At 35.5% G+C, this 27,333-nt stretch overlaps 6 protein-coding genes across 6 annotated transcripts; 4 read left to right on the top strand and 2 right to left on the bottom strand.

Annotated features, from left to right (window-relative positions):
• The first annotated feature begins 1,580 nt into the window (after positions 1-1,580).
• Positions 1,581-3,876, top strand: dup (double parked). The gene is made up of 3 exons (XM_963935.5): positions 1,581-1,682; positions 1,731-2,285; positions 2,504-3,876. Exons 2-3 carry the CDS (start codon positions 1,750-1,752, stop codon positions 3,699-3,701), a joined length of 1,734 nt encoding a protein of 577 aa, XP_969028.1. The 5' UTR covers positions 1,581-1,682; positions 1,731-1,749; the 3' UTR covers positions 3,702-3,876.
• A 1,617-nt stretch (positions 3,877-5,493) lies between these two features.
• On the top strand, positions 5,494-8,818 carry Daao1 (D-amino acid oxidase 1). Its single transcript, XM_964012.4, has 3 exons — positions 5,494-5,856; positions 7,862-7,985; positions 8,040-8,818. The coding sequence occupies exons 1-3, from the start codon at positions 5,660-5,662 to the stop codon at positions 8,730-8,732; spliced, it is 1,014 nt and encodes a 337-aa protein (XP_969105.1). The 5' UTR covers positions 5,494-5,659; the 3' UTR covers positions 8,733-8,818.
• Positions 8,740-17,232, bottom strand: LOC657637 (RAB11-binding protein RELCH homolog). Its single transcript, XM_008192642.3, has 14 exons — positions 17,007-17,232; positions 16,801-16,959; positions 16,407-16,570; positions 16,190-16,360; positions 15,780-16,144; positions 15,427-15,734; positions 15,235-15,380; positions 12,656-12,899; positions 12,407-12,607; positions 12,205-12,361; positions 11,635-12,159; positions 11,382-11,584; positions 9,200-9,362; positions 8,740-9,154 (listed from the first exon to the last, which is right to left on the bottom strand). Exons 1-14 carry the CDS (start codon positions 17,230-17,232, stop codon positions 8,902-8,904), a joined length of 3,285 nt encoding a protein of 1,094 aa, XP_008190864.1. The 3' UTR covers positions 8,740-8,901.
• Positions 17,233-17,401: 169 nt separating this feature from the next.
• On the top strand, positions 17,402-19,570 carry LOC103312309 (zinc finger protein 239). The gene is made up of 4 exons (XM_008192641.3): positions 17,402-17,538; positions 17,595-17,832; positions 17,881-18,383; positions 18,431-19,570. Exons 2-4 carry the CDS (start codon positions 17,716-17,718, stop codon positions 18,999-19,001), a joined length of 1,191 nt encoding a protein of 396 aa, XP_008190863.1. The 5' UTR covers positions 17,402-17,538; positions 17,595-17,715; the 3' UTR covers positions 19,002-19,570.
• Positions 19,023-24,204, bottom strand: LOC103312310 (muscle M-line assembly protein unc-89). The gene is made up of 3 exons (XM_008192644.3): positions 24,036-24,204; positions 22,454-22,690; positions 19,023-22,407 (listed from the first exon to the last, which is right to left on the bottom strand). Exons 2-3 carry the CDS (start codon positions 22,683-22,685, stop codon positions 19,100-19,102), a joined length of 3,540 nt encoding a protein of 1,179 aa, XP_008190866.1. The 5' UTR covers positions 22,686-22,690; positions 24,036-24,204; the 3' UTR covers positions 19,023-19,099.
• A 247-nt stretch (positions 24,205-24,451) lies between these two features.
• APP-BP1 (beta-Amyloid precursor protein binding protein 1) lies at positions 24,452-27,221 on the top strand. The gene is made up of 6 exons (XM_964301.4): positions 24,452-24,651; positions 24,702-24,866; positions 24,914-25,096; positions 25,144-25,430; positions 26,228-26,667; positions 26,715-27,221. Exons 1-6 carry the CDS (start codon positions 24,584-24,586, stop codon positions 27,171-27,173), a joined length of 1,602 nt encoding a protein of 533 aa, XP_969394.1. The 5' UTR covers positions 24,452-24,583; the 3' UTR covers positions 27,174-27,221.
• Positions 27,222-27,333: the final 112 nt, after the last annotated feature.

Below are 27,333 nucleotides of genomic sequence, written 5' to 3'. Positions count from 1 at the left end.
CAATGTAAAATAACCAGCGGAATCCAAATTTGCAAGAATCAGATCGCTACGACTAACCATTCCGAAGATATCGTCAAAAATATGGTCTAGTTACAAAAATGTCTCAACTAAACTTATGTCATTGTCAGTTAATTTTTTGGAGTTATATCCTTATAATTAAGTGTTTCCAATGTAAAATAACCAGCGGAATCCAAATTTGCAAGAATCAGATCGCTACGACTAACTATTCGGAAGATATCGTCAAAAATATGGTCTAGTTGCAAAAATGTCTCAACTAAACTTATGTCATTGTCAGTCAATTTTTTGGAGTTATATCCTTATAATTAAGTGTTTCCAATGTAAAATAACCAGCGGAATCCAAATTTGCAAGAATCAGATCGCTACGACTAACCATTCGGAAGATATCGTCAAAAATATGGTCTAGTTGCAAAAATGTCTCAACTAAACTTATGTCATTGTCAGTCAATTTTTTGGAGTTATATCCTTATAATTAAGTGTTTCCAATGTAAAATAACCAGCGGAATCCAAGTTTGCAAGAATCAGATCGCTACGACTAACCATTCGGAAGATATCGTCAAAAATATGGTCTAGTTACAAAAATGGCTCAACTAAACTTATGTCATTGTCAGTCAATTTTTTGGAGTTATATCCTTATAATTAAGTGTTTCCAATGTAAAATAACCAGCGGAATCCAAATTTGCAAGAATCAGATCGCTACGACTAACCATTCGGAAGATATCGTCAAAAATATGGTCTAGTTACAAAAATGTCTCAACTAAACTTATATCATTGTCTGTCCACATAGGTGGCTGTGATATTTATGAAAAGCTAATAAATCGTTAGACCGGTGTTATAGTTCAAACCAGAAGTATTTGAGATTAATTTATGCAAGATCTATTGAAGGGTTTGGAGTCCCAACTTGGGACACCTAGTAAAATTGGGTGAAACACCCTGTATTGCCAGAATTGTTGGGGTATTACATTTCAGTGGTATCATTTCAAATTTAAATTCACAATTATTCAGAAACATGCACTGTGACTTACCTTGTATTACTGCACAGCTCCTCATTTTCATCCCTTTCGGCAAAGTGTCTTTATGGCACCAAACACACGAAAAACACCTTTTCACAACCGACTATACTAAAGTACGCGCTCGCGTTAAAAACTAACTGTTCACCCCGTTCTACAATCCTAACGTTTTCGAAAAAGTATACTTTTCAGTCGTTTCGGCACTAAATACACGAAAAAAAACACAACACAACCCGCAAAAACCAAAGGACGCGCTACCTCTAGACGACAAATTTTTCATCCCCTCCCATACCCCAACGCGTGATGTCAAGCCAACGCCGTCTAGTTGGTCGGTTTGGCGGTCACCCGCCGTCTGGGTTCAATGACCGTGCGCGCGGTCGATTTGAAAGTTGGTGAAAATCTTTCCAATTAGTTTTTCACAAAAATAAAGACCATGTTTTCATGGTGACACCACAGACGTGCAAACGACCAAGTTATTTTACAATTTTGGTAAGCAACTAGCATTACAGCAGTGTCTTAAAAAAATTTTAACCGGAGTACTCAGCTGGACTACTGTAATATTCGGCTTGAATCGCTTACTCCTCGTGTTGCCAATGCGCACTGGTGGAATTTCGGTTGCGCCTTCACCGAATCCGGAGGGAAACTAAATTAACGGTGGGTTTTGTTTACGAAGTGAAAAAGTGATGATTTAACCCATTTTAGACCTTTCTAATTGAAGAAAATGGCACAGCCTTCAGTGGCCCAGTATTTCAACAACAGAAAACGTGCGGCTGTCGATGATTACAAGTCAGAGTACCCCCAGAAAGTGTTACGCCTGGACCAAGATGCAACGACTCACTCACCAAAAACTGGGGCTTCAAACGAATCCAAAATCGTAGTGAAACCACCAGAAGCAAGTAAAGTTGTTAAATGCACCAATCTTGAACAACAAAATGTATCAAGAAAGGTTATTAAAGTACCAAAGAAGAAACTCAAAGCTGGGTCAAACCAAGACATTCAGAGTCTTCTGAATAATATGCGGAAAATTGAGAGATGTGTGACTCCGCCAAATCCGAGCGAGAAAGACGCTAATAAGGAATTGGACCATATTAAGAAGAAAATATGCCAGAGCTCGAAGTTCAAGGAACTCAAAGCTTCCATTAGTAGGTTTAAACAGTCAGCAGAACAGCTGAAAGTAGCGGAAAAGAAAACTGCAGATGTGGCCAAATCGCCACAGTTGAAGACCTTCAAGTCAATAGAGTTTGAAGTCGTAGTTAGGTAAGGGTTAGGATATTGTGCAAACTACAAACAGTTAATAATAAACAATAAGCGTGACCTCGATTTGGAGCACATTTTCAATCCAAACGTGTTCACTAATTTCTTTTTGTTAATTTGTGTTAAGTAGTGGCAGAACTACCAAGATGTTTTTTAATTTTCCTTTTATTGAATTAGTAACTGAAACATTCTGTACGTTGCTTGGTTTTGATTTTTTCCAGTCCTCAGAAAGTCCAGTCCCCTGAGAAGCCATACCTGAGCCCCAAGAAGGAGCCCACCGTCCGTCGCAACCTCCTGAGTGCCTTGAGCCCCAAAAAGACTCTTTTCAATGCAACTGACACCACGTCCAAAGACACCGAATCTCTAACACCTCAAGGCTTGCAATTACCATTCAAGTACAAAACTCTGACCGAACTCTTCCGCTCAATTGACACCGTCTCCCAAATCTTATTCAATCGCAAGGAAGTGATAACATTCCGAAAACTCAAACCAGCTGTTGAAGAAATGGTCAAACGAAACCTCCTTGAAAAACATCTCGCCCAAATCAAGTCGGTTTATCCAACCGCCTACAACTTCCGGCAAGAAAAACTCAAAGTTTTCGGAACTCGAGAAGAACGCTGGGAGTTGGTTTTAACCCCAAACCTAACCAACTCCGAAGACATGACTTCGCAAGTGCTCATTGACCGGAGAAGAGTTTTCACTGAGACTTTGATTGACAAAGTCAAGGATTATCACAACGAATTTCTCTTAACCCTGACGCCACCAATGATAATCTCGAAGGACAAAATCACCCGCTGGCACCCCGAGTTCGACTTGGAGAAAGTCCCGGAAATCGAGCTCGGAGCCCTGCCGGAGCCCCCCTTCGAGGAGAAGTTCACCACCGGGAAGCAAGTCCTGGAAAAGGCGCGCCAGATGTTCAACTGCAACACCCGCATGGAGCAGGCGTTGCTGAAGCTGAAGGAGGCGCAGCAGAAGGCCCCCACAGCCAGTGAGGGGCCCCCAACACAGGTAACCTCGGTTCTCAAAGGTATCCCCAAAGCGTTGCTCGAGAAAGTGCGCCAAAAGCAGGCCGCCAAAGCGCTGGTTTCCATGACCAGGACTGTAGACAAGGAGAAAGAGGTGCAACTTTACGCCAGATTGCCCGAAATCGCCCGCTTGACTCGTAATTTGTTCGTTACCGAGAAAAAAACCGTTTTAGAGTTAGACTTTGTTATCGATAAGTTGGGTAATAGTTACCGGACTTTTCTGAATAAAGCGGAAATGGAAAACCATTTGAAAGCAATCTCAAATGCTGTACCTGGCTGGTTGGTATTTCATAAATTAAGGAGTTCTGTTTTTTTAAAACTGGCCAAAAATGCGGACTTGAGTCAGGTTTTAAGTAAGTTGGAAAAGATCTCCAAGGAAAAAAATGAATCGTAACTGATGACTTGTGGAGTAGGTTTAGCATGAAGTTCAAAATTAATTATTTTTAGTGTCCTCGTATTGTTTCCGTTTCAGTTTCTTTTATGTGCTGAATGTGATTTAGTTGCGGTGTCATTTTTTACTGAATAAATGATATTTTTAAGAAAATATTGATAATAAATGTATCTTTTAATCAGTGCTATCACTTCAAATCCTTTCCTTGAGCAGGTACTTAGGAAAATTTCGTTTGTTTGGGCGTATTTTTCCACCTTGTGCATGAAATGATAATGAACTCAACTCCAATTTACTAAAAATGAACTATTTCATCATGGGATGTTTACTTCCACCAACTAACTTCCTTTATAGTTATTACTTTCGGTACCAATAGTACCAGCAAAATAATAATGCTATTTTTGTTTAAGATAACAATTTGATTTATTCTGTTTTCAACATACGAGTCACTAAATACAAACGAAATTACAAAATAATAGACAATTAAAAGGAGTTATTAAATATACATCATTACACAATGAATACAAAATAAAATTAGGATACATAAATAATTAGCACCGCCAGATAACGCAGTTCCATTTAATCTAAGTTTTAAGAACAAAAAATCACTAATAAAAAATAACGGTGGGCACAAAATAACGAAATAATTTACAGACAGAACAGTTATAAAGGTATTGATTTTTTTTTAACTTTTATACTAATTTTTCAAAACGCTGCGAATATGGTTAAAGATGCAAAAAACGGATAATTACATTTTTTTTTTAAAAATTCAATGTTTCTTCAATCGTTAGGTTTAAATTACTTTATCTGTGTTCTCTGTCTTTAATTGTGGGTAATTTTATTCCTTGCAATTTTTTTATTTAATATTTTTTGAATTGTTAACAGTATCGTTTTGAAAAATATTTCAAATTTTATTTTTTGATTTATGATTGTCTTGAAAATTTTTATCGGCAGTTTTTCTCAGCTTATTAAGAATTTGATACTCAACGTTCCTGCCTTATTTGCAAGTAATTAGTGAACTAGTTGAATTTAAGTTAAAACAAAATGTGGAGTGGAAGCACTAAAATTTGAAAACAAAAAATTGAGTTATTTTGAATCTCGTTTTGTTTCCTATATTCTTCGTAAATTCAAAAAGTTGAAATTTATTTCTTTAAAGCTGATATTATGAAAAAAAAATTGTTTGTTTATGGTGGTGTTATTTTAAGATAAACAACAGTGCTTACCTTCATAAATCATAACTATTGGACAAATTCAACTTACGTTTTTAAATAGAACTCTCGATTTTTCGCTTTCTCTGAATAGCTTGTTTAAGGAAAAAAATCTGTCTTTATTGTTAAAAAAGTTTATTAAGAAAACTCTTATGTAAAAATAAAAACGTGATAAAAAAGCATTATACAAGTTCTGCAAATAGTATTTTCAATGTATAAACGTCTAAAAATTTGAGTCAACAATAAAAAAAGGTGCCTCAAATTGCCTCAAAACGTATTTATACAACAATTATAAATTATAATAAAATTGTCTTAATTCTGGCCAGATTTTAATTTTTTGACAGAAAGTACCAAGACTAAAAATATTTAGGATCCCAAATTTTGTGTTGGAAGTCAGCTCTTCTCACTGCATAAAAATATACGGGACAAGGCTTTAAGTTCTGATTATTTCTAATTAGGTTTTAGACCTATAACTTTTCTAATTGTTTTATGATCACCTCAAAAGCAAGCTTGGGCCAATAATACTATTATTGTTCCCGAGTGTTCCAAAATAAAATTTCCCAGCACAGTAGATCACCCAACTTTACGTAATCGATGCGCTTGCTATTTAAAGTGGGCGGAGCTACAAATAAATGTTATCTTATTATCACAATTCTAATTCAGTTGTGACAATTAAACAAAGGTCATCATGTTTACATAAAAGCCTGGAGATAAACACTTAACATTCATTGTGACTAACAAATTTTCTGCACGAAAATGTCGGACCTCAATATTGGTGTATTAGGAGCCGGTGTGATTGGTTTAACAACAGCGTTCGAATTGAAAAAGAAATTCCGAAACGCAAACATTGATGTTATTTCCCATCAGTTCAATGACAAGACCACCAGTTACGTAGCAGCTGGACTTTTCCGTCCAGGGACTAGTTTTTCAGGCCCCACGGTGGAAATCACAAGGTAAAAACTAATAACCAGTGTGAGGAAATTTTATGGGGTTGTATTTTTTACAACCGATCAGCTGACTCGTCGTAGCGCTCTCGCGATGTTCATATTTATCGATGAAATGGTCCGTTATTCAGAAATAAAATTAACTAGACGCCCTCTGGTGATGACTTTTGAACTATGTCGAAAACAGTAAAAATTCCACATTTAACTGACATTTAATGAATCGTTCAACAATTTTGCGTGTATAGTGTTAATTACTTACATTAGAAAGAATCACTTTAAAAGTACGTGGTGGTAAATACTAGCTTTGACTTTGATTCTGTGGTTTTTCATGGTATAAAGTGTTTATTGTTGGAACTTGAAAGTGGATATAAAGTTAAAAAGATTTAAATTTTGATTACAATGTGTTAATCAAACAGTTGCCTAATTAAAGACCATAAGTAATGGATCACAACGAACACATGTTGGGCTCAAGAAACCAATAAATTAGTAAAGTGTGTGAATTTTAGATTAGAATTTTTCCACTGAAAAATTCATGAAATGTTTCGGTAAATCTACAAAACTACAATAAAGATTAACAACTCCTGATACATTTAAACGTAAATTATGCCAAAAGGTAGGCTTTTCAATGTCTTTGTAATAATTTTCCAATAAAGAAAGTGAACCAAACAGTCATTCGTTATTCGTGTTTTCCTCGTCATCTCTCATTTGTCAACATAAGTTTCTTGCATCAAAGACACAATAATCATTCCGCATAGGCAATGTAATAATTGTGAAGCCTCAAAATTCGTACAACGCTCAAAATATCCGAATAAAAATTTTCCCGCCATTTATGGTTACTGTTTTCGACCCAGCCCGGTGGCGCCCCCAACGGTAATTTTACTTCCGAATAGCGCGTGCATTGGCGTAGTTTACTAGGGGTTTATACAATTAATGTTACCGATTGATTCGTCAAAAACGTTACGATTTGTATATTTTTTTAAAAAGGACTTTAAAGAAGGATTATTTAGTTATCTACAAAATGTGCTCGAGGTGAAATCGCAGCGTATTTCCCTTTGAAACGTGGTGTGGTTGAAAACATTTCAAGGGCTAAAAATGGTAAATAATTAAAAAATATTAATGTCACACCAAAGAATACTTTGAAATGAATTACAATTTCATAATCTAGTTCTACTGGGTCACTTTTATGCTTTTTAAATAAGTACATGAGATAAAAATGTTCTTTTGACTTTTTAGATATTATTAAAATTAACAGAGAGTTAGGGCGGTTAAAAGTAAAGGTATAATATTAATAGATAAGTGACATTAATTATTTTTTAATTATTTACGAATTACGATTTTTAGCTCTCGAAATGTTATCAAAGGCGATGAACACGCTTTAGAGGGAAATACGGTTCGGTTTCACCTCAGGCGCATTTTGCAGTAATTTTAAATTGCAATAACTTGGTGAGTCTTACAGATAACGAAATGATTCTTGCACTAAAAATTTATTTCAAGTATTAGCTTTATTTCGTCTCGATTATGTGGAAGTCTATCTTTTAAATTAAAAAACTTTTTCGCATCTCGAAAATTTCACTACACAATTATGCAACGTTACAAGAAAATGTAATTTTTTTGGTTTTCCTTTATCAAAACTCAACCTTGTTAAACTACGTATAAATCTGCATTTATTGAAAATTTGTTTGCAAAAAAAACGGAGTTTCTAGCTTTATCCAGAAGGAAGATATGAGCATGTAAACGCAAAATGTGTCCAATTTTAGGTGTTTGCAAATTTTTAGCTAAAACGTCTTTTCAGCCCCTTCGCGAGGGTTGAAACAAAAAATTCTTTGTCTAAACATTTTTTAATACTCTTTCCTAACTTATATCTACAATGCAAGCTGTTCCACAACATTTCGATTTAAAGGTTTATCTGACTGCAAGCGCGCGCCCATGCACTAACCTTCGCCCATAAAATTTCCTCACACTGCTAATAACGTCTTGTTATCTATTAACAACCCACGTGGGTACAAATAAATAGACAATGGATCAATGATTCTTATCACTACTGGGATAACATTTGGAACACACCTGAGGCAAGCACAGCTGGTGTTGCCCAAGTGTCGGGCTACATTTTCTCCAGTCAGTACCCAAATATCGTCAAAGTATTTAATCAATCACACTTATGAAAAAATTTTGCTCAATTCAAATAATTCTAGAACGATTATCTCGACAAGTTATTGCCCATTTATCGACGGGCCACTGAAGATGAATTACAATTATGTCCCGGGACGTGGAAATACGGCTGTTTTTTCACAACAGTCCTCACCCAATGCTCGTACTACTTGCCCTGGATCACTTCAAAACTGCAAAGGGACGGCGTCCACATTCTGAGCCAAAAAATCGAGTCGTTTGCACAACTCGATAAAAAGTACGACATAATCTTAAACTGCACCGGCCTTGGGGCGAAATTTCTGTGCAATGACAATAAACTCGTGCCAATGCGAGGCCAAGTCCTGAAAGTGAGGGCTCCTTGGATTAAAACATTTTTCTACGGGGATTACGACACTTATGTTATTCCGGGCATTGACTGTGTGACTTTGGGCGGTTGTCGTCAGTACGACTCGTATAACTTGGAAGTGAATAAATACGACGGTTTGTCGATCAAAGAACGGTGCGAGTCTCTGGTGCCAAGTCTGAGAGGTGCCGAATTAATCGCGGAAAAAGTGGGCCTGAGACCGCACAGAGATGTGGTCAGGGTGGAGAAGGAAATTCAGGTGATTAACGGCAGGAAAGTGAAAATTGTGCACAATTACGGGCACGGTGGCTATGGGGTTACCACAGCTCCGGGGACGTCGCTGTATGCCGTGAAACTAGCGACTGAGTTGCTTTCAGGCAACAGCAAGTTATAAGACTCCGAAAGATAAATAGTTATATTTTTAAGTAATAAAATATCAATTAGTGAAAAATTTAATAAAACAATAAGATCTCTCTTAAATCTCTACCTCTACTCTACTCTATTCCCGTTAATCACAGAATATTTAGCGATTGCGAAAGAGAGCTACCTCCTTCAGGGCACTATCACTTCTTCTTGAAAATGCTTTGCAGGTTTGGAAGGGTATTTGGTTTGGATCCAGCTGGTTTAGTGAAAATTTTGCTCATACGTTGCTTCATCTCTTCAACGCCTTGGTTGACGTTCTGGAGTTTATTCGAGTGTTCTGGTTGGGCGTGAGTGGAGCTTTCGGCGTGATCGTCGCATTCGCGGATCATCGAACCGATGATGTCTCGGTGACAGGTTAGTGACTGGTTTTCGGTCACTGCGGTCTCCAAACAGCTGCAATTTTGTTGGTTTTTTAAGTGGTTGAAAGTAGTCACTTACCGCAAGCCTGGGATTATGAGTGAGGTAATGTCTTGCTTGTTAAACGGACTGTAAACTACTGTAGTGAAAGCTTCGATTAAGGCGTTTGCTAAGTCGATTTTTCGGGTCTGGTTGGACATTTGCGATAAGTACGTTGAGATTAAGGATAGCTGCGGCAGGATCACTAAAAGGGAAAATATATTTTTCTAATAAATAAATTTTGGGTGACCAAAAAAGTTTGACAAAAAATAACTTTAAAAATGTACATTAAAAGTAAAAAACTCATTACGTACTTAAAACAAAAGAGTATATTTCGGGCTACGTGAGGCTGAAATTATTCAGTTAACAATATAATGAATTTTGATCATTTATAATAAAATGAAATTTCTTGTTACTCTACAATGTTGATCCCTTATTATTTATTTATTTATTTTTTATATTATTTATTTATTTATTAGAGTTTATAGTTTTAAGTTTCTCAACTTGTCATACGGTTAATAATTTTAATCTTTTCCTATTATCAGCATCAAATTTTGGCTAAGGATAATCTTAAAATAAATTAAAAAGATTAATTTACTGTTAAAACGCCTATTATTTATGTTGTATAAAAAGTTTAAAGTGTCTTATTTTTACACTTGTTTATTATAAAAATATAAGTATAGTGTTTTAATTTCTTCGCTTCTTCACTTTATAATGAAATAAATCGCTTCCGGATACTTTATATCGCCTTAAAATGACATTTGTTTCTTTGAAACAGGTTGAGTTTTACGAACTGTTCACATAAATAATTGAAATTTGAAGAAAAAATAATAAAAAATAAGTGTAATAAACAAAATGATTTCTTTACGTGTAGAACTGGATGTTCTTCTTACATTAAACCACACGTGAGTTAATATCTTATTTTAAATACATATTTGTAAGTGAATTCTAGTGAATTGATAAAAATTAGAGTTTTGTTTTATGAAAAAAATACAGTTACATAATTAGGTCATCTACAAAATGTCAAAAATAAAAAAGTACTATTTTTAAACAATACAATCATTATAATCCATCAAAAAGTTAAGACATTTTTAAGAGTTTTTTCAAAAAAATAAAATCATAGCATTTTTCAATCCGTTACAAATTATTTTTGAAATGTTTTAAATGAGATATTAGATGATGGTTTAGTTTAGTTTAGAAGCTAAATTCTATAACGAATCCGTTTTGTTTATTATTTTTCTTAAAACATTCATTTGAACAGTTTTCCTTTACTTTAACGATTCCTTGTGTAAAGACCTCACACCGCGTTCATTATTATTCCAAAATATAATTTCTTTGGTGTTATTTTTCTGTCTAATTTTCATCTATTTCTTGAAGGATAGTTATTTTTTAGTGAAGATTTTGCTCCGCCTATTTTGACTTTAAGCTCTTGGACAATTTTAATTGTTTATTATTTGGCATTTGTAATTTTTTTAAAGGTTAATGTTTTAAAGATTTTTATTCAAAAACGTTTGAGAATCCTTACACAATATTATTATTGCATTTGTTTCGTTTAAATAATCCACTGAATGGATAGTTACTAACAAAACTGCAGAAAATACATGTAACATGTCATTTATAGCCGAAAGATATTCTGATTACAGAAATAGACCATGTTTCTTAAAACATTAAACAGCAAAAATTTTGGTATCTCTTACGTGCAAGTACAAAAAACCAGGCATTTATTTATTTTTCTAGTTTAATTTTTTTTTCTATTTTTACGTCTTTGTTGCAATGTACAAAGAATAATCTTAAAATTTAATTTTTTATTATACTTACTTTTTAATAAAAGTATGCTAACAGTGTTAATGTAATTAATTTTTAAAAGATGTTTTGCGTAAATATTATAAAAACTGTTCAGTGATCAATAAATGATTAGCTTAAAAACACAAAAATGCTGTGTTTTGTAACTTATTCTGAGTCCCTGTACAAATAATAATTTCAGATGATTTATTTTCTTGATTTAGACACACTTTTATTCATGTATTATTTTTAAAATTTTAACCTTTTAAATAATAGACTATTACCAAGAGAAATATCATTAATTAAAATACCTTGGACTTAAATGTAGTTTATCTTTTGGATTTGCTGATAAAATTTTCGTATTCTAAATCAATGTTAACTTAATTTCGACTATGAAACTGGCCCTAATAATTATTTTACAATCAAAATGTTGGCAACATACCTTCTTGTCTGAACTGCGCCGAGCAGTGATTTACAATGCTGCCCAAAGTGACGATCAGTTGCCTGATCACAGTGTGATTTTCCTTCACACTGGGATCGGTTAAGTAATTCTGAAATTGCACATAAACCTTGTCGTGTATTTCTTTCTCATTACAGTTTGTCACAAGTGTACCCAGAGCTGGAATTGCTGCCGTTTTAACCAATCTATAAACCACCTTTTTACATTTTTTATCAAAATTTCATGAAACACTTACGTGTCATTATCACTGGCTAACGTAACAAGACCGGGTGTTACCTTCAGACTGAGAAGATTCTTGTCACAAAAGCCCACAATTGCCGAAAACAAATCCGCAGTGACGGCTCTTACTAGAGGACTTTGGTGGACAACCCCCTCCCATAAACTTGACACAACAAGTGTTTGTAAACCATTTTCACACAATCCTTTGACGGAAACTTCTAAGCAATCGAGCGGAGTGCCGCATAAGGGAAGAGTACACAAAAACTTTTTCAAAACAATTGACAGTTCGTCTCGATCACAGTAGCTTAAAACGGAGACTAGATATACTGGAATTATGTTCAAACTTGGGGAATACTGATTGAAGTTTGAGAAAATTTGCTCAAGACTGTTAACTTGCACTTGGAAGATGGGCTGTATCTTAAATTTTGTGAAACTTTTGCCGAAAAAGATGCAAATGTGGGAGAATAAATTTATGAAATTTTGGATAATTGACTGGTACGTTATGTCAATGTGGTTCAGGCTGTTCAACAAATCTGGAATCCTACGAAAACAAAATAAAATTTTTACACCACTTTGTTCAATTTACATCATGTCCAGAATCCACGCCATCTCGTCCCAAGAACTGGTGGGGTTTGAGGCGATATATTTATCAAACTCGTAAAGGACCATGCCCACGTTATGGTCCCACTTGCAGAAAACAGAGGGATTGGTTAAATTCGAACATAACTTATTTAAATCAGCTCCTGAAAATTTTAACTGACGAAAAACTTAAAAAAACAGAAACTTACTTAAATCAATCGTCATGTCTTTCTCAATATTTGAAACAACCTGTTCGTGCAAAACCACCGATATTAACACAAACGGCATCAAAGCCTCCAAGACCTCAATAATGCACAGTATTTTATTCGACTGTTTACTCGACTCAAAATCCCGAGAATAGTCGCTAAGTTTGTGCAAAAGATACTTAATTAAGTGCGACTTGAGGCGCCCTAGAAACAAAGTCTGGATACGGTACATAATTTCGAAATCAATCAAACCTATGGATAAAGCCCACTTTCCTAAAACCGGGATTAAAATTTGAATCGCCAGATTGACGATACTGGCACTAGGGTCGTTTAAAATATTTAGCGTTATTTCTTCACACTGAAGGTATTTATCAGAGTCTTCACATAAAACCATGACTAAAGATAAAGCTCTGATGACTGCCTCCCTGACTAGGTCTTCGCGATCTTCGAGGAGTTGTTGCAACATTGACAGAATGAGCGAGTTTCGGATCTGGCTCTGCAATAATATTTTACGAGAGCTTAGATTATGTGACCGCCAATCTGGGGCCTATTTCACCAACAAGCTTTTTTCAGTTTTCACTTTGCAAATTATTTATTATTATAAATAGCAAAGGTAAAGTGTACAGTGTAAACCTTTTAAACGTTTTATAAAGCATAATAAAAATAATGATTCAAAAAATTATACTCAAAAAAAGATTTATATTCGGTTCACTTTCATAAAAACCATTGTGGTGCAAATAGCGTACTCTTGGCAATAACTTTTACATGAGTTGTCATGGCAACAGATTAGTCATTTGCACCACAATGGTTTTTATCAAAGTGAACCAAAAGTAATAAAGTAATAAAAGTAATAAGATAAAGGTCCTCCTTAGTCTCTAGCTACTCGCTAACATGTACACAAATTACAAATATTTAAAACGTTATAAAAGGTGTATTTTACTCTTTGGAAAAATTCTCTACTCTGTAACATATGAAGAACGACATTATTTAATCCGCTAAGGTGGTGGTTTTTCGATAAAGTGATTAATTTTCATAAAAACCGCTAATTTCTCTAAAACTTTATAACATATTTTCTAAAAAACGCTTGACAATGTTTAGTCAAAGAGTAAACTCATTATGTAATCCGTGTAAAATTTCACTCCGTCTCCGAACCACTTTATTTATAAATCGAGTGTTTTTCCATATTTACAAAAAAAGAAATTTTAAATACGTAACCAATATTACAACATCAGCTAACCCAAGTTATTCGGGATGATTTATGACGTTGATAAGATCTTTATTGAAGTAACTTTAAAATAAGGGGCTAATAATATAGGTATTTTTACATTTCCTGGTATTTTTTTGGGTAATATTAAATAATAATAAATTAAGACAGTGTTCAAGCATCAGTTCAGAATAAATCTGTTGTCTCAGAATCGTTGAACGCACTAGTTTTTGAGGTATAATTATTTCAAATTTGATTTTCTCAAATACCACCAACTAATAGCCACATAAGCTTGAGAATAAAGTACTTAGACTTCGCATTTTTTGAAGAATTTTTAGACAAGTTGAGTTATTTGACTTATTTTGAGCTCTACTATTATCACAATAAATGTACAACCTTCAAATTCACCTTGTACATGTTAATTTTTCAGAATTTTTCTATAATTACATCGGACTCAATTAATTAAATTAATTAACTAACTAATATTATAAAGTTGTTACAAAAATTATTATTTGACATTCTAAAACAATCGATACCATTTCTCTATGTGTAATAATAAATAAATAATGTTTTTTTAAGCATATCTCCCATATTCAGAGCTTATAAGAAAGAAAAGCTTTCTGATGATTTCCTGGTAGTTTTCAGCTTTTTCATCTTTCCCTCAGCTCAAGTCAAGCTGAAGCTCAAAGTAGCGTTAATGCAAAAACGAGACACAAATACTGAATTTTGCAAAATAAGAAAAAAAATCGTAACAGCAAATAAATAAAAGCAGTTATACAAACAAGTACACTCAGCAACTTCATCTCATAATTGTAATATTTTTATTTGAAGGAAGATTTCGTTGCAGATCAGTGTTATCCTTACTTCTTTCTGTGTAAAAAAAGAATCTGTTAAAACTTACTAACAAATTTAGTGCCAAAAGAGGCTTCGTTATTCCACTTAGAAAAAAAACTTTCTGAAAATAGTAAAAGATGTAGCGATAAATAGTCCCTATTTGTTATAAAGTTGTTACAAAAATTATTATTTGACATTCTAAAACAATCGATACCATTTCTCTATGTGTAATAATAAATAAATAATGTTTTTTTAAGCACATCTCGCACATCCAGAGCTTATAAGAAAGAAAAGCTTTCTGATGATTTCTTGGTAGTTTTCAGCTTTTTCATCTTTCCCTCAGCTCAAGTCAAACTGAAGCTCAACATTAAAGTAGCGTTAATGCAAAAACGAAACACAAATACTGAATTTAGCAAAATGAGAAAAAAAATCGTAATAGCTAATAAATAAAAGCAGTTATACAAACAAGTACACTCAGCAACTTCATCTCATAATTATAACATTTTTATTTGAAGGAAGATTTCGTTGCAGATCAGTGTTATCCTCACTTCTTTCTGTGTAAAAAAGCATCTGTTAAAACTTACTAACAAATTTAGTGCCAAAAGAGGCTTCGTTATTCCACTTAGAAAAAACTTTCTGAAAATAGTAAATGATGTAGCGATAAATAGTCCCTATTTGTTTAAAAAAAATTATATTCGTGAAACAGAAAACTTTACTTTGCCAAATCTGAAAAAGTTTGATGGTGGAATGTTTTGATGTAGTTTTGTAAACTTTTCATTATTTAATAACTCACTGAAACGTAGGGAATCAGGGCTGTGCAAGCCTCCGCCACAAGCAGCCGCTTTTCCACATGCTTATCAGTCAGTTGTTCCCAACACTGCGGCAAAATCTCATTCTCCACTAAATTTTCTCCCGAATATTTGGCAATCCCGACTAACCCTAAACCAAAATTTACGCCAAATCACGTAAAAAACTGTTACGTTACCTGTGAGAATCATTATTCGTTCCGTATCAGACGGCTTCTTTTTCAGATTAAACAACTGTTGCAACAACTTATCGCGTTCACCACTGTTTGAATTTAACTGGACTGCGCCTATAAGCAAGGGAATCGCATCTTCCCGTTTGTTTAAAATAATGTTGGGAATAATTTTCAAGAGAGACAAGGATAAAGTGTGAACCAAATTTTCGTTGGTTACTGAGTAGTTTAAAATGTCGTCTAGTATCTCGTTGTCCACTTTTTGCGGAATATTGACGTAGCATAACGAGAACACTTCCTTTATAAACGGTTCTTGACTGCAAACCAAACTGTGATTTAACCACTGACTGTGTTTTTCTCACCTAATATCGATATTAATTAACTTGGAAGCTTTTTCCTTAGGTGAGTCGATTCCCTTTGTGGCACTTTCGTTATTAACGCTGTCATGTGTAGTAATCGTCAAGTTGGTCCAGTCATTTACGTTGAGACTGCTGTTTGAAATGTTATCTTCTAAAGTTATAATACTGTCCCTTTTCTTAAAACTTGTCATGTTTTTGTCGATAATTTCAAACCTTTCGGACGGAGATTCACTTCCGAGAGAGTCTTTGCTGTTGGGTGTGCTTTTATTTTGACTAGGCAAAAGCTCGGTTTCTTTAATACTTTTGAGTTCGTTATATTCCGATTCAAGATTCTTGTATTTAGCCTCCAACTTTTTCAAATCTTCCTCCTACACTAAACTGTAGAAAAAATAGTCAGATATTAAATCTAATACCTGTTCAATGATTTTTTGTCGCAAATTTTCGTAAGAGCTGAGGTCGAAATCGGTTTGTGTACCAGTGGACAAACGGTCTAAGCTCGTCTGTTTGAAACACTCCCTATACAAAGTGATGAGTTCGGGTGGCTTGGAAATATTCAAACCAACGTCGTCCCAATCATCAAAATCCTACAATTAGTTATGTGGCACTTTGCAAAAACAAAAAATTTGTTACCTGATGTTGATTTTCATCAGCGAAAGTTATGGAAGTTAGTTTGTACGAGTTTAAAAGAAGGTATTCATTGATTAAAAAATTTAAGGCTCTTTGTTCGTGAGGTTTAATTACGTCGGTGTTCAAGTGTCTCATGCATCCCTTATCAGGAGTGCTGGTTTCAGATTCTGCAATAGAACGTATTTTCCGAAAAAATTAATGTACTTAAAGGCTTCACTGTTTTGTTGTAATCCTAATTCATTTAAAATTTTTAAACGAGTCAAGGTCGGGCCCTGGTTGCGTTAACACATCATAATTGAATGAAGTGTTTGTTATCACAAGACAATAAACATTTATTTCTGCGTGTTTGTATTACAATTTGTTCAATTAGCAGTAAACTTTGACTGTTTTCTCTCACCTGTTGCCATTGTTAAATTGTTTCTTAGCGCATTGATGGTTTCTTTTGCTTTTCTCAGCTCGAATTCAAGGACTGCAATCCTTTCATCAGTCCCAGCCCCATCCTCTGAATATCTGGTCAAATCTAGACTATCCAAAGTGACCTGACTTTCAGAGCGCGCTAAAATTTCGCCAGTTAATTACAGTCAAATTATTGCAAAAACGCACAAATCCGCGATGAAGTGTCCTGCCAGGGAACTTCAAAATTCCCCGGATTTGAGAAAAAGTCCTTCAACTGCTTGACTTCCCGTCCACATTCGACCAGTTCTGTGTGCAGTTCCAAAGCAGTCAGCAGGAATTTGTCATGCAGTAATTTAGTGGCGATGTCGTGGTACGTGACGGCTTTGGCTTCAAGCTGGTTTTTGAAACCATCTGCGTTTGGTACTTGAGCCATTTCCGGGATTTTTGGGTTCACAACTAGGTTGGAGTGTTTGGTGTAACTTTCATGTTACAACAAATTATGAGTGTTCAGTGAGGACTGGGCATGTTTACAATGCAACGAAACTAGAAACGCATTTCTTGTGCAATTACACCGTTACAACACTTCAACAACAAATACATCACGTTGACATGACTGACTTTTGTAACCTTAAAAACAGTTGTCAAATTCACAAAACGCCAAGACCTTGGGATCATGTGATTGTTTTTATTTCCTCAAAATGTAACAACAAACGTAACCGCATTATTTAATTATTCGAGCGTAAACACAATTTTGCGTTTTTTTATAAATTTTCTAAATTGGGTTCGCTTTTTTAGGTTAGGGAGCGCTTGTCAAAAAATTGACACCTGTCAGAAATTAGGGTTAGTTGTAAACAATTTGGACAAAAAATAAGATATCGTTATTATTTAAATCGGCACGAAGGCCTGGTTGTTGGCAATGACTTGTCGCATATGTTTAGTGAAGGTGGAACCCTCGAAAAGCATCAATATTTTTACCAAGGGCCGGTCGGAAGAACTCATTTCCGACCTGATCATGAATTTTGCTTATGTTGAGGTACCTATTCACTGTTTTATTAAAACCACGTACAAGGGACGTTTGTAGGTATTTGAAGATGATGATCTCCCCAAAACTATCTGTCAGGTTTGCCTAAAACACTTGAGGGACATTTATGATTTCAAAGACTTAATTATAAGATCAGATGAGCGTTTGAGAGCCAAACAGGACGTGTCTTCAGGTAGTGAATACAGTGAAGAGTCGCTTGATGATAACTCGAAATACCAACCAATTGTGCAAATTAGTGAGGGGGCCCCTGTTACTTTTGACTCGGATAATGACAAGAACAACGAAAGTGTTGGTTTGGAAGATGGTTTATTAAGTAAAGACGAACCAAAGAGGCGGAGAGAGTATAAGTGTGACCAATGTGCTCATTCGTACAAAAACAGATACAGTTTAATTTTACATAAAACAACACATACGGGAAAATTTCCCCACAACTGTGACATTTGCAAGAAGGGTTTTCCCACAAATTGGGCCATGAACGTCCACAGGAGGATCCACTTCGAGGACAGACCGTTCAAATGCGAGAATTGTGATAAATCATTCAAGTAATTTCTCCCCCAATTATTAAACTCAGTTTTAACTAATTTTTTAGGAGCAAAAGCGCCCAAATAATCCACCGCAAAATCCACCTAGGAATCAAGCGTTACCACTGCAAAATCTGCGCGAAAGGTTTTATCCAAATCGGTGGCCTAAGGGCCCATGAATACACTCACACGGACGAGAAGCCCCTAATTTGCGAATTTTGCGGCAAATATTACACCTCAAAGCGGGCCCTGGACAGGCATTTTCGCAACCATAAGGGTGACCCAAGCCAGCCGTGCCCCATTTGTGGGAAACTGTACGCAGGCGAAGAGAACGTAAAAATCCACCTAAAGACCGTTCATGCCCAAGAACGGGTGCGTTTCCCGTGCGAAGTTTGTGATAAAAAATTCTCAACTAAAGCAGTTTTGAAAATCCACATGAGGATCCATGACGGGGTGAAGCCCTACTCCTGTGACATTTGCGGCAAAAGCTTCAGGCAGGCCAGCGTGGCCACGTTACACAAGAGGGTACATACGGGAGAAACGCCTTTTCCGTGCGCCTTGTGCGAGAAAAAATTCGCTTATAAGCACCACCTCAAGAAACACGTGGAGAGAGAACACCCACGGAAGGAATTAACTTAGTTTGTCGATTGAATAACAACGTAAAGAAATAAACAATTATATTGTATCAGCCTTTGATTAAACAGATCATGATTGGATTAACATACAAAACTGAAAACTCAATGTAACAAGGGCACAGTTTCTAAAACCTCCACATCCCAACCAGATTGTAGTCCAGTTGAGGGTTTAATACGACCAGCTTTAACTTTCTTTGATTTTCCAGTTGACGGTTTGAAAGCAACGGAAACAACATTTTGTAATTTTGCTTCGTTCTTCTTAGCAACTTTTGCTTTAACTGGAACTTCTTCACTTTCAGGTGTTGGGTGTTTGCGTTTCTTGCTTTTCTTTCCAACTTCTGACACCTCTGGGACTAATTTTTTCCCAGTCTTGGATTCAGTAAACGTAGAAACTTTTTCCTTCTTGGTTTTTTTAGCGTGCACTTTTTGTTCCACGGTTTTATCTTCATTCCCTTTTTTGGATTTTTTAGTGTGTGACTTTTTCTTTTCGCCAGTTTCGTCGTTTTCATCTTCTGTGTCCTCGAAAAGTTCGCCGGGTAAAGTTTTCGACAAGTAGTTGCTAATGGAGAAGAGCTTCTTAGTTTTCTTTGACTGTTTCTCCTCATCAGTGTTCTTATTTTCATCGAAAGACTTTAACAGTTCTTCATCACTGGCATCCGACTCTAAATCGGACGTCCCTTCAGTGCTTAGTTCCGAGAAAGTTGAATCGGCACTTGGTTTCCAGGAAACATCCTCTTCGTCACTCTGGCAAGACTCATTTAGGAATTTTTCAAAATTTGTGGTTGTAGACTCTTCGGTTGAATCTTCACTCAGACTTTCCTCCGAGGACGTATCACTTTTCTGTGCCTTCCAGGGTGTAGATTTCTGTTTAGGAGAAACAACAACAAGCGATCCACGCTTCTTGCTTTTCTTTGCAGAGTCATCTTCATCTTCAACCTTCAATTCTTCTTTATTTGGTGTTTCTTGGCAAATTTTTCGCCGTTTGCTTCCTTTTTGCGGTTTTTCTTCCGAAACATTGGACGCAGTCATCGAAATTTCAATCAAATCGCCTTTTTCCTCACTGTCGGAATTTGGGGCTGCGTATTCCATGGACACATTGATGGAAACATCGCCCGTACTTTTAATCGTAGAACAGAAATAATCAACCATGTTGTGGATACGGCCGCTCAGATTGGCTTCCTTGTCCTCATCAGCCTTGATCGTTTCTTGCAAGGAGATTGAGACACGATCTGACGAGCGTCTGCACACACTCTGTGACAGGACCGAAATTTCGGGTTTATTTTTATTTTCCCCATCTTTTTCCTTCTCTTCACCGCTTGTAGAGGTTTCTTCTTCACTGTCGCTCACTTCTATGGGAAGAACGTCTTTTTGTTCAGGTTCTGCCTTACGCTGGATGAAGGCATATTTAGAATCGATCGATCTTTCGAAAATACTGTCTGATGAACTTTTATTTTTTGATGTAAACACTTCATCGTCGCTCACGCTGTTGTACTGTCGCATTTTTTTCACTGGTGACGCGTAGTCCTCTTCAGATTCTGACTCGGCTTCAAATTCTTGTTCCTTGCTTGGAGTCACTTGCTTGTTTTCAATCACTTCTTGAGATTTTTCGGTTTCATTCTCAGCTTCTTTATCGGTGATGTCTGATTTAAACGATTGATCACAACCATCAGGCTTTTCGTTCACAAGGGAATTTTCCTTCTCTGAAACATTTGGTTTTCCTGGTGTAACTGAACTATCACTGATATCGTCCCCTGATTCTTTATTTGGAGTTGCCTTCAGAGAACGTTCTTCTTTTGTGACACTTTCTGGAGCAGAACCCTTTTCGGGAGTTACTTTACTTTTTATGGGTGTTTTCTTGGGAGATGGACTCCTTCCCTTTTGTCCTTCCTGTTCAAGTGGTTTCACGGGTGTGTTTATTTTTTTACTTTTAGGAGAGTCGATTCTGGGACTAGCAGCGGATTTATCATTCACTTTATTTTCAGGACTTTCCTTATTTTCTGTAGGTGTTTTCCTGACAGGACTTGTCTGTTTGTTAGGTGTGAGCATTTTGTCCATTTTTTCGAGTGGCGAATTGATTCTAGGACTTCTTCTAGCCGGTGTTTCTAGTGACTTTTTGGACACTTTCTCTTTTGGTGTCAGTTCTTCAAGCATAACAACAGCCTGCTTGGCTGGAGTGGTATTTTTTTTCTCTGGGTGAAGTCCTATATCTTCAAGCATAACAACAGCCTGTTTGCTGGATTCTTTATCAGGACTCTCTTTCATTAATTGATTCTGTAGTTCTGTAGTTGGAGAAATTTCTTCCATTGCTTCAACACCGTTAACTTTCGGTACCTCTTTAGGAGAGATTTTTTCTTCCAGTGCAACAGTTTCTAACTTAGTTTCATGGGCTTGCTTAACAGGAGTATCGATTTTCTTCACTGGGGTGATAATTTTTTCTTTTTCAGTGCTTGATTCATTCAATTGTTTCGTCACAGGTGTGTTAATTTTTGACTTGTTCAGTTCTTTCTTCACTGGGCTGTTAATTTTTTCTTGTTCCATAACTGAATCGTTCAATTCCTTCTTGGCTTCAGCAAGGTTTTCGGCTTTTTTTGCATCAGAAAGTGGTTCATTTTCGCGTGAAAGATTTTCCGAACTGTTAAACTTCCCCTGAGCTTCGGTAAATAAGCAGTCAATTTCTGCGTCATCAACATCCATCGGTTCAAAATCCATGTCTTGAGATGGGGTTTTAGGATTGACGTTTTCCTTGTTGCTGGGATCGGTATTTGTTTCGTTTTTATCGCTGTTTTCACACACGGAAAGCTGCAGAGTGAATGAATGGTCAGAATCCGTCTCAAACTTGTCGCTTTCTCCGGTTCCTTTAACAGGAGTTGTTTCTTTGGTGGCTGTTGGTTCCTCGGATTTTTCCTGAGACACATTCAAGACTTTGTTTTGTTCTTTTTCTTCAGTTTTTCGTTTTTTCTCTGGACTTGGATCTTCTTCTGTTAAACTAGCCTCGTTGATGACGCTCAAATCAAGGTCTAATTTAGTACTTTCAGGCTTCAAGTTCTTTTTTATTGTAACTGGTTCATCCTCTTCTGAATGTTCATCTTCGGCAATTGACTCCAAATTTGTGTTGACGGGTTCATTGGAAGGCGATTTTTTTGTTGGAGTAGCAACAGGTATTTCAGATGTCTTCAAGGACTGTTTTCTAGTTGAAAGTTTCAAATCATCGACGCTGTTATTCTGTGACAGAGAACGAGTCCTTCTTGTTGTGGGCTCATCTTCAACAACATCTGCATCATCAGTAACGGATCTTCGACGTCTTGTTGTTCTTTTGACTTCTGTCGTTATTTCTTTTGTAACAGAAGAGCTTCGAGTTGTAGGTCTTGCAACTGGCTTTTCGTCATTTTCAACACTTGATGATGCAGAACCTGAATAAAAAAAATTAAAAAACGAATTAACAGAATACTTAGATACCTTTTCTAGTTATTGATTTTTCCTTGTTTGATTCCAATTCCTGACTAAACGAAGAACGTCTACCTCTAGTTGCTTTCGGAGTTGAAGTTGTTGCTTCACTAGCTGAATTTCTTCTAGTTATGACTTTCGTTGGAACTGGTGAACTGGTACTTAATCGAGTTGATCTTCGGAGAGGGGAACTGACCACTGGTTCTTCCTTTTGGAGTTCTTTGACTGGAGTTTTTCGCGGCATCGTGGCTAGATATTGCAGTTTTGTAAAAATACAAACAAATTGGTCTGAGATTTGTTTATTTCAATAAAAGAAGGTTCAATATTTTTTATAAATAATAATAATAATAATAATAATAATAATATATACTACATATATTCGGTTCACTTTCATAAAAACCACTGTGGTGGAAATTGGGTACTCTTGGCATTAACTTTGAGTTGTCATGGTAACGGGTTAGTCAATTCCACCACAATGGTTTTTATGAAAGTGAACCGAAAATATAATAATATACTAGGTAGTTTTTCAATTGATATTTTTAAATGGAAACACCTTTAAACCCAAGAGCCAGAACAAACCACAATTTTAAGATTTTTGTTTAATAAAAACCACCCCTTTACTTATCAGATAAATGTTTCAGCAAGACAAAAATTAAGCAAAACTGTAGGAGTTAAAGAATTACAAAAGAACAAAAAAATCTACTATTTTTGCTAATATTTCAAAATCTTTAAATTAGGTTTCATCAAAGGTTTTTTTTCCGTTGGTAATTCATATATCACGCTTGGGAAATAAAAATTACGTAAAACACACCACTTTTATCAACATTTTCCAACTTCAAAACGTGATTTAACTGAATTTTAAAAATTCCGTGCCCTGTTAAAGCTTGGTTTGTTAATTATTTGACTGAATGCAATCAGAACTGGTAACAGTACCACATAAAAAATACCAAAAACAATACTATAAAGTAACGTTTTGTAGCATTGTTTTTTTTTTAATAAAATTGTGTTAAAAAACAGGTAATTGGTAAATTAAAATTAAATGCGAAATTGAAAAAAAATTAATAAAATTACAAAGAATACAGAAAAATTAACCTTTGTGCCTTGCTATTTATTTCTGCAATTTGAAATAAATCAATTGTTGTAGTGGCTTTTTCGTTTATATAAGTAAGAAATGTATTATTTCAAACATATCCGTTAGAAACAAAGAAACATGAAGTGAAAATCTGAAAATTTTATAGGAGCAAAATTCAGCAAAAAGGCTTAATTCTGCAAATGATGCAAGACAAGGCAAGAAAACTGATTCAGTTTGTGTCCCTTGTTAATAAAAAGCTTCTTTGAAATCGAGACCACGTGTTTTTTAGATGTTCTCTAAAATTTTAACCAACTATCCTCCATCTCCCCTATGTGGAATGAACTCCTATGCACAATTATCTAGAGTGCTGATTTATTTAATATTGCCCAGATTTCATGCTACCTTGATTAAAAAGAAGAAACAGACAAAAAGGTTTTTTGAACGAAGATAAACCGTTTTTTTTTAAACCGGTGCCGGAACCAGTACTTGTAAATGAAACCCTATAATAAAAAAATGACATACCTGATAATGAACAGAATACGAACTTGGAAACACTGACTTTATCGCGATAGCAAATACAATAAAAATTTAACACTTTAACACCGAATAAAATTAAAACACAATTTCACGTGTAAGGACTTGCATGTCCCAAGAATCGCAGATGTCGCCCTTTTAATTTTCTTCGGCAATCATCGTTTTGCAACGGTTTACCTCTCCATTGATCTGTAAAATATAGAGCGCAAACTGTATCAAATTTGTTAATTAAATCATTTATTTTGCGGCCTAACAGCAAAATAAACTTACTTTAAATTAGCATAGTTGTTTAGGAATATAATGCAATGAAATATTAACGTAATCCTACAAGTATAATTTTATTGCGTAATGTTTCCAATCTAGAAATTTTTCACTTCTAATACATATTTTAGTGATTTTTATTTCCAAAACTAGTGCAAATTGCCGGCATTGAAAGCTGACATTTGGAGTGAAAAAGGCCGACAGTTTTTTAAATTTTACAAGAAGTTATTGTTGTGTAACACATAAAAAGCCTTGTTTTAAGTTTTTAATCGATAATGTCATCTCCCGCGCCAAAGTCGCCGGAACAAAGCGAAAAGAGCAAAAAATACGACCGGCAGTTGAGGTTAGTCAACATTGACCAGTCATTTTTCAAAAAATAAACGAAAATTATAGATTATGGGGCGATCACGGTCAGAAATTTCTCGAAAACTCAAAGATTTGTCTAATTAACGCCACCGCTTTGGGTACGGAAATTCTCAAAAGTTTGGTTTTGCCTGGCATTGGTTCCTTCACGATTGTTGATGGTGAAAAAGTAACTGATGATGATATTGGTTCAAAGTAGGAGTTTTAAAATTAAGGAACGTTGTCTGAATCAGTTGTTTTAGCTTTTTTATCGAGAGTGATTCAATAGGGATGTCTAGAGCACAGGTAGCCACTCAAAACCTACTTGAGCTGAACCCTGATGTTAGAGGGGACTACATTGACGAGTCCGTTGACCACATTATGGCCCACAGTCAAGATTTTTTTGACACGTTTTCTGTCGTAATTGCAACGTGTTTGCCAGAAAAGTAAAATCAATAGAAATGACGTCAGGAAATAATTGATCAAATTTTAGAGTTTTAATGCCGCTCTCTAGACACTTATGGGAAAAAAATGTACCACTTATTGTATGCCGCAGTGTGGGCTTTCTGGGCTACATAAGAATACAAGTCAAAGAACACACCATAATAGAAGCCCACCCTGATAACGAAAATCATGATTTACGCTTAGATAATCCATGGCCTGCACTTAAAGAACATTTGGATAAAGTTGATGTAACCAAACTAGACAACAAGGAACGCAGTCATGTGCCTGCGGTGGTTATTCTGTACTATTATTTGGCGCAGTTTAAAAGCAAACACGGTAAATTTCTGGTCAAAGTGGCCGTAATTTTGAAACAAAGTTGGCAATGCTGTTGTTAGGTTTTGTCAGATGACCATACTAACGATGTGCATTTGTTAGTTATGCTGCCAACTTAATTTTTAAGTCATAGGCCACTCTGATAGAGTTACTTGAAACCATGAAAGATTCTATACAGGGTGCTCAAGTCACGTACCAACTCAGTGGTACTGCAAAAATTCTGACTTATTTTCTTATAAGTTTGTATGTCTACTGAAAAATTCTAACAGTACTTGAATTAAAAAAAATTGTATAAACCTTGGGACTTCTCGATCGTCTCATTGACAACATCAAAACTGTTTTTTAAAGTGAATAAAGTCAAACATTCAATTTTTCTATAAAATAAAAAACAAACAAAGCTTGTTAAAAAAGTTTTCAACAGAAGAATCGCTCCTTGGGACCTTAAATACCTTGATAACATAAATTAAATTTTTTATTTGTCTTTCCACGTAGCGATTTTCTTGATTTTCGCAGAAAATAAAGCTTGTCACAAGGGCTTGCGGTCGTGAAAAGATGAAGAATCAAAAATCATTCTTTAGGGCTTTAATAATTTTTTTATTCAATTTGTTTCAACTAAACTAGTAAAAATATTGTTGTATTCTTCCAAAATACTTTCTACAATTTTTCACTTATAAATGTCCTAAACTTCCTGAAAGCGTTAATTTTTTCTTGTTTGGTTGAAATAAATTTAAATAGTCCAATTTTTTATTGAGTTGGTGCCCACGTTTTTGAGCATTCTGTATACAAAACTTAATTGTTAGGCCATTTACCGAAAACTCGAGCCGAAAAGGAAGAAGTTAAAAAAATGATAACGGAAAGCCCCCCGCCTGATGAACACGGAATTAAGAACTTGGAGGAGAATTTTAAAGAGGCTATTCGCTACATTAATACTTGTATTAACCCCATCAAGATTCCCCCAAATTTGCAAGCAATTCTGGAGGACGATAGCTGCATAAATGTGAACCAGAACAGTTCACCTTTTTGGGTTTTATGTGCGGCCTTGAAGGAATTTGTTGAAAAAGAAGGGGCGCCCCCTTTGAAAGGGACTTTACCAGATATGGCAGCTGACACCAGTAGCTACATCACGTTGCAACAACTCTACCAAAAACAGGCTCAAACCCAGTGTGAAATTATCTACAGGAGGGCGTTAGAAATTGCGCGAAATTTGGGCCTCTCTCAAGAGACCATAACCGAATCTGAAGTAATTTCCTGTTTTAGTGTTTTTCTGTATTGAATTCTTGGTTTCAGGCTAAGCTATTTTGCAAGCATGCGAGTGAGTTACATGTGATTCGTGGCAGTTGCATTGCTGATGAATATCAAAAAACTAGAGTAGATCTAACGTCATGTCTTGAGGATCCTGATAGTTTGATGTTCCATTACATAACTCTAAGAGGGCTAGAGCGCTTTATCAGTGAATTTAATAGTTATCCAGGGCAATTGGATGACCATGTGGAGCCTGATGTGCTTAAATTGAAGGGCATTATTGGGAAGTTGTTAGGAGAGTGGGGTTGTTCACAGATAATCAGAGATGAGAGGGTACACGAAGTTTGTCGCTACGGGGGCGCTGAACTGCACTCAGTCTCGGCTATTTTGGGCGGATGTGCGGCTCATGAAGCCATCAAACTTATAACTCTGCAGTATAAGCCACTAAACAACACCTTTATTTACGATGCAATTACCTCAACTTCTGCCTCGTTTACTCTTTAAGTGGTTGATTTGTTATTAGGTTACTAAGAGTAAAGTTTTTAAAACGCTTTTTGGTGTAATTATTCAAGACAAGAATGGCAACTTAACCTCAAATTTTTACTACTAGTCGTAATCGGTTAATTATAGCTGCAATTAAAGAATAATTTTGCTACAAGTCACG

The sequence above is a fragment of the Tribolium castaneum genome, chromosome 1 (genome assembly GCF_031307605.1).
Source record: "Tribolium castaneum strain GA2 chromosome 1, icTriCast1.1, whole genome shotgun sequence".
Classification (NCBI taxonomy): Eukaryota; Metazoa; Arthropoda; class Insecta; order Coleoptera; family Tenebrionidae; genus Tribolium; species Tribolium castaneum.
This window is presented reverse-complemented; position numbering and strand designations above follow the sequence as displayed.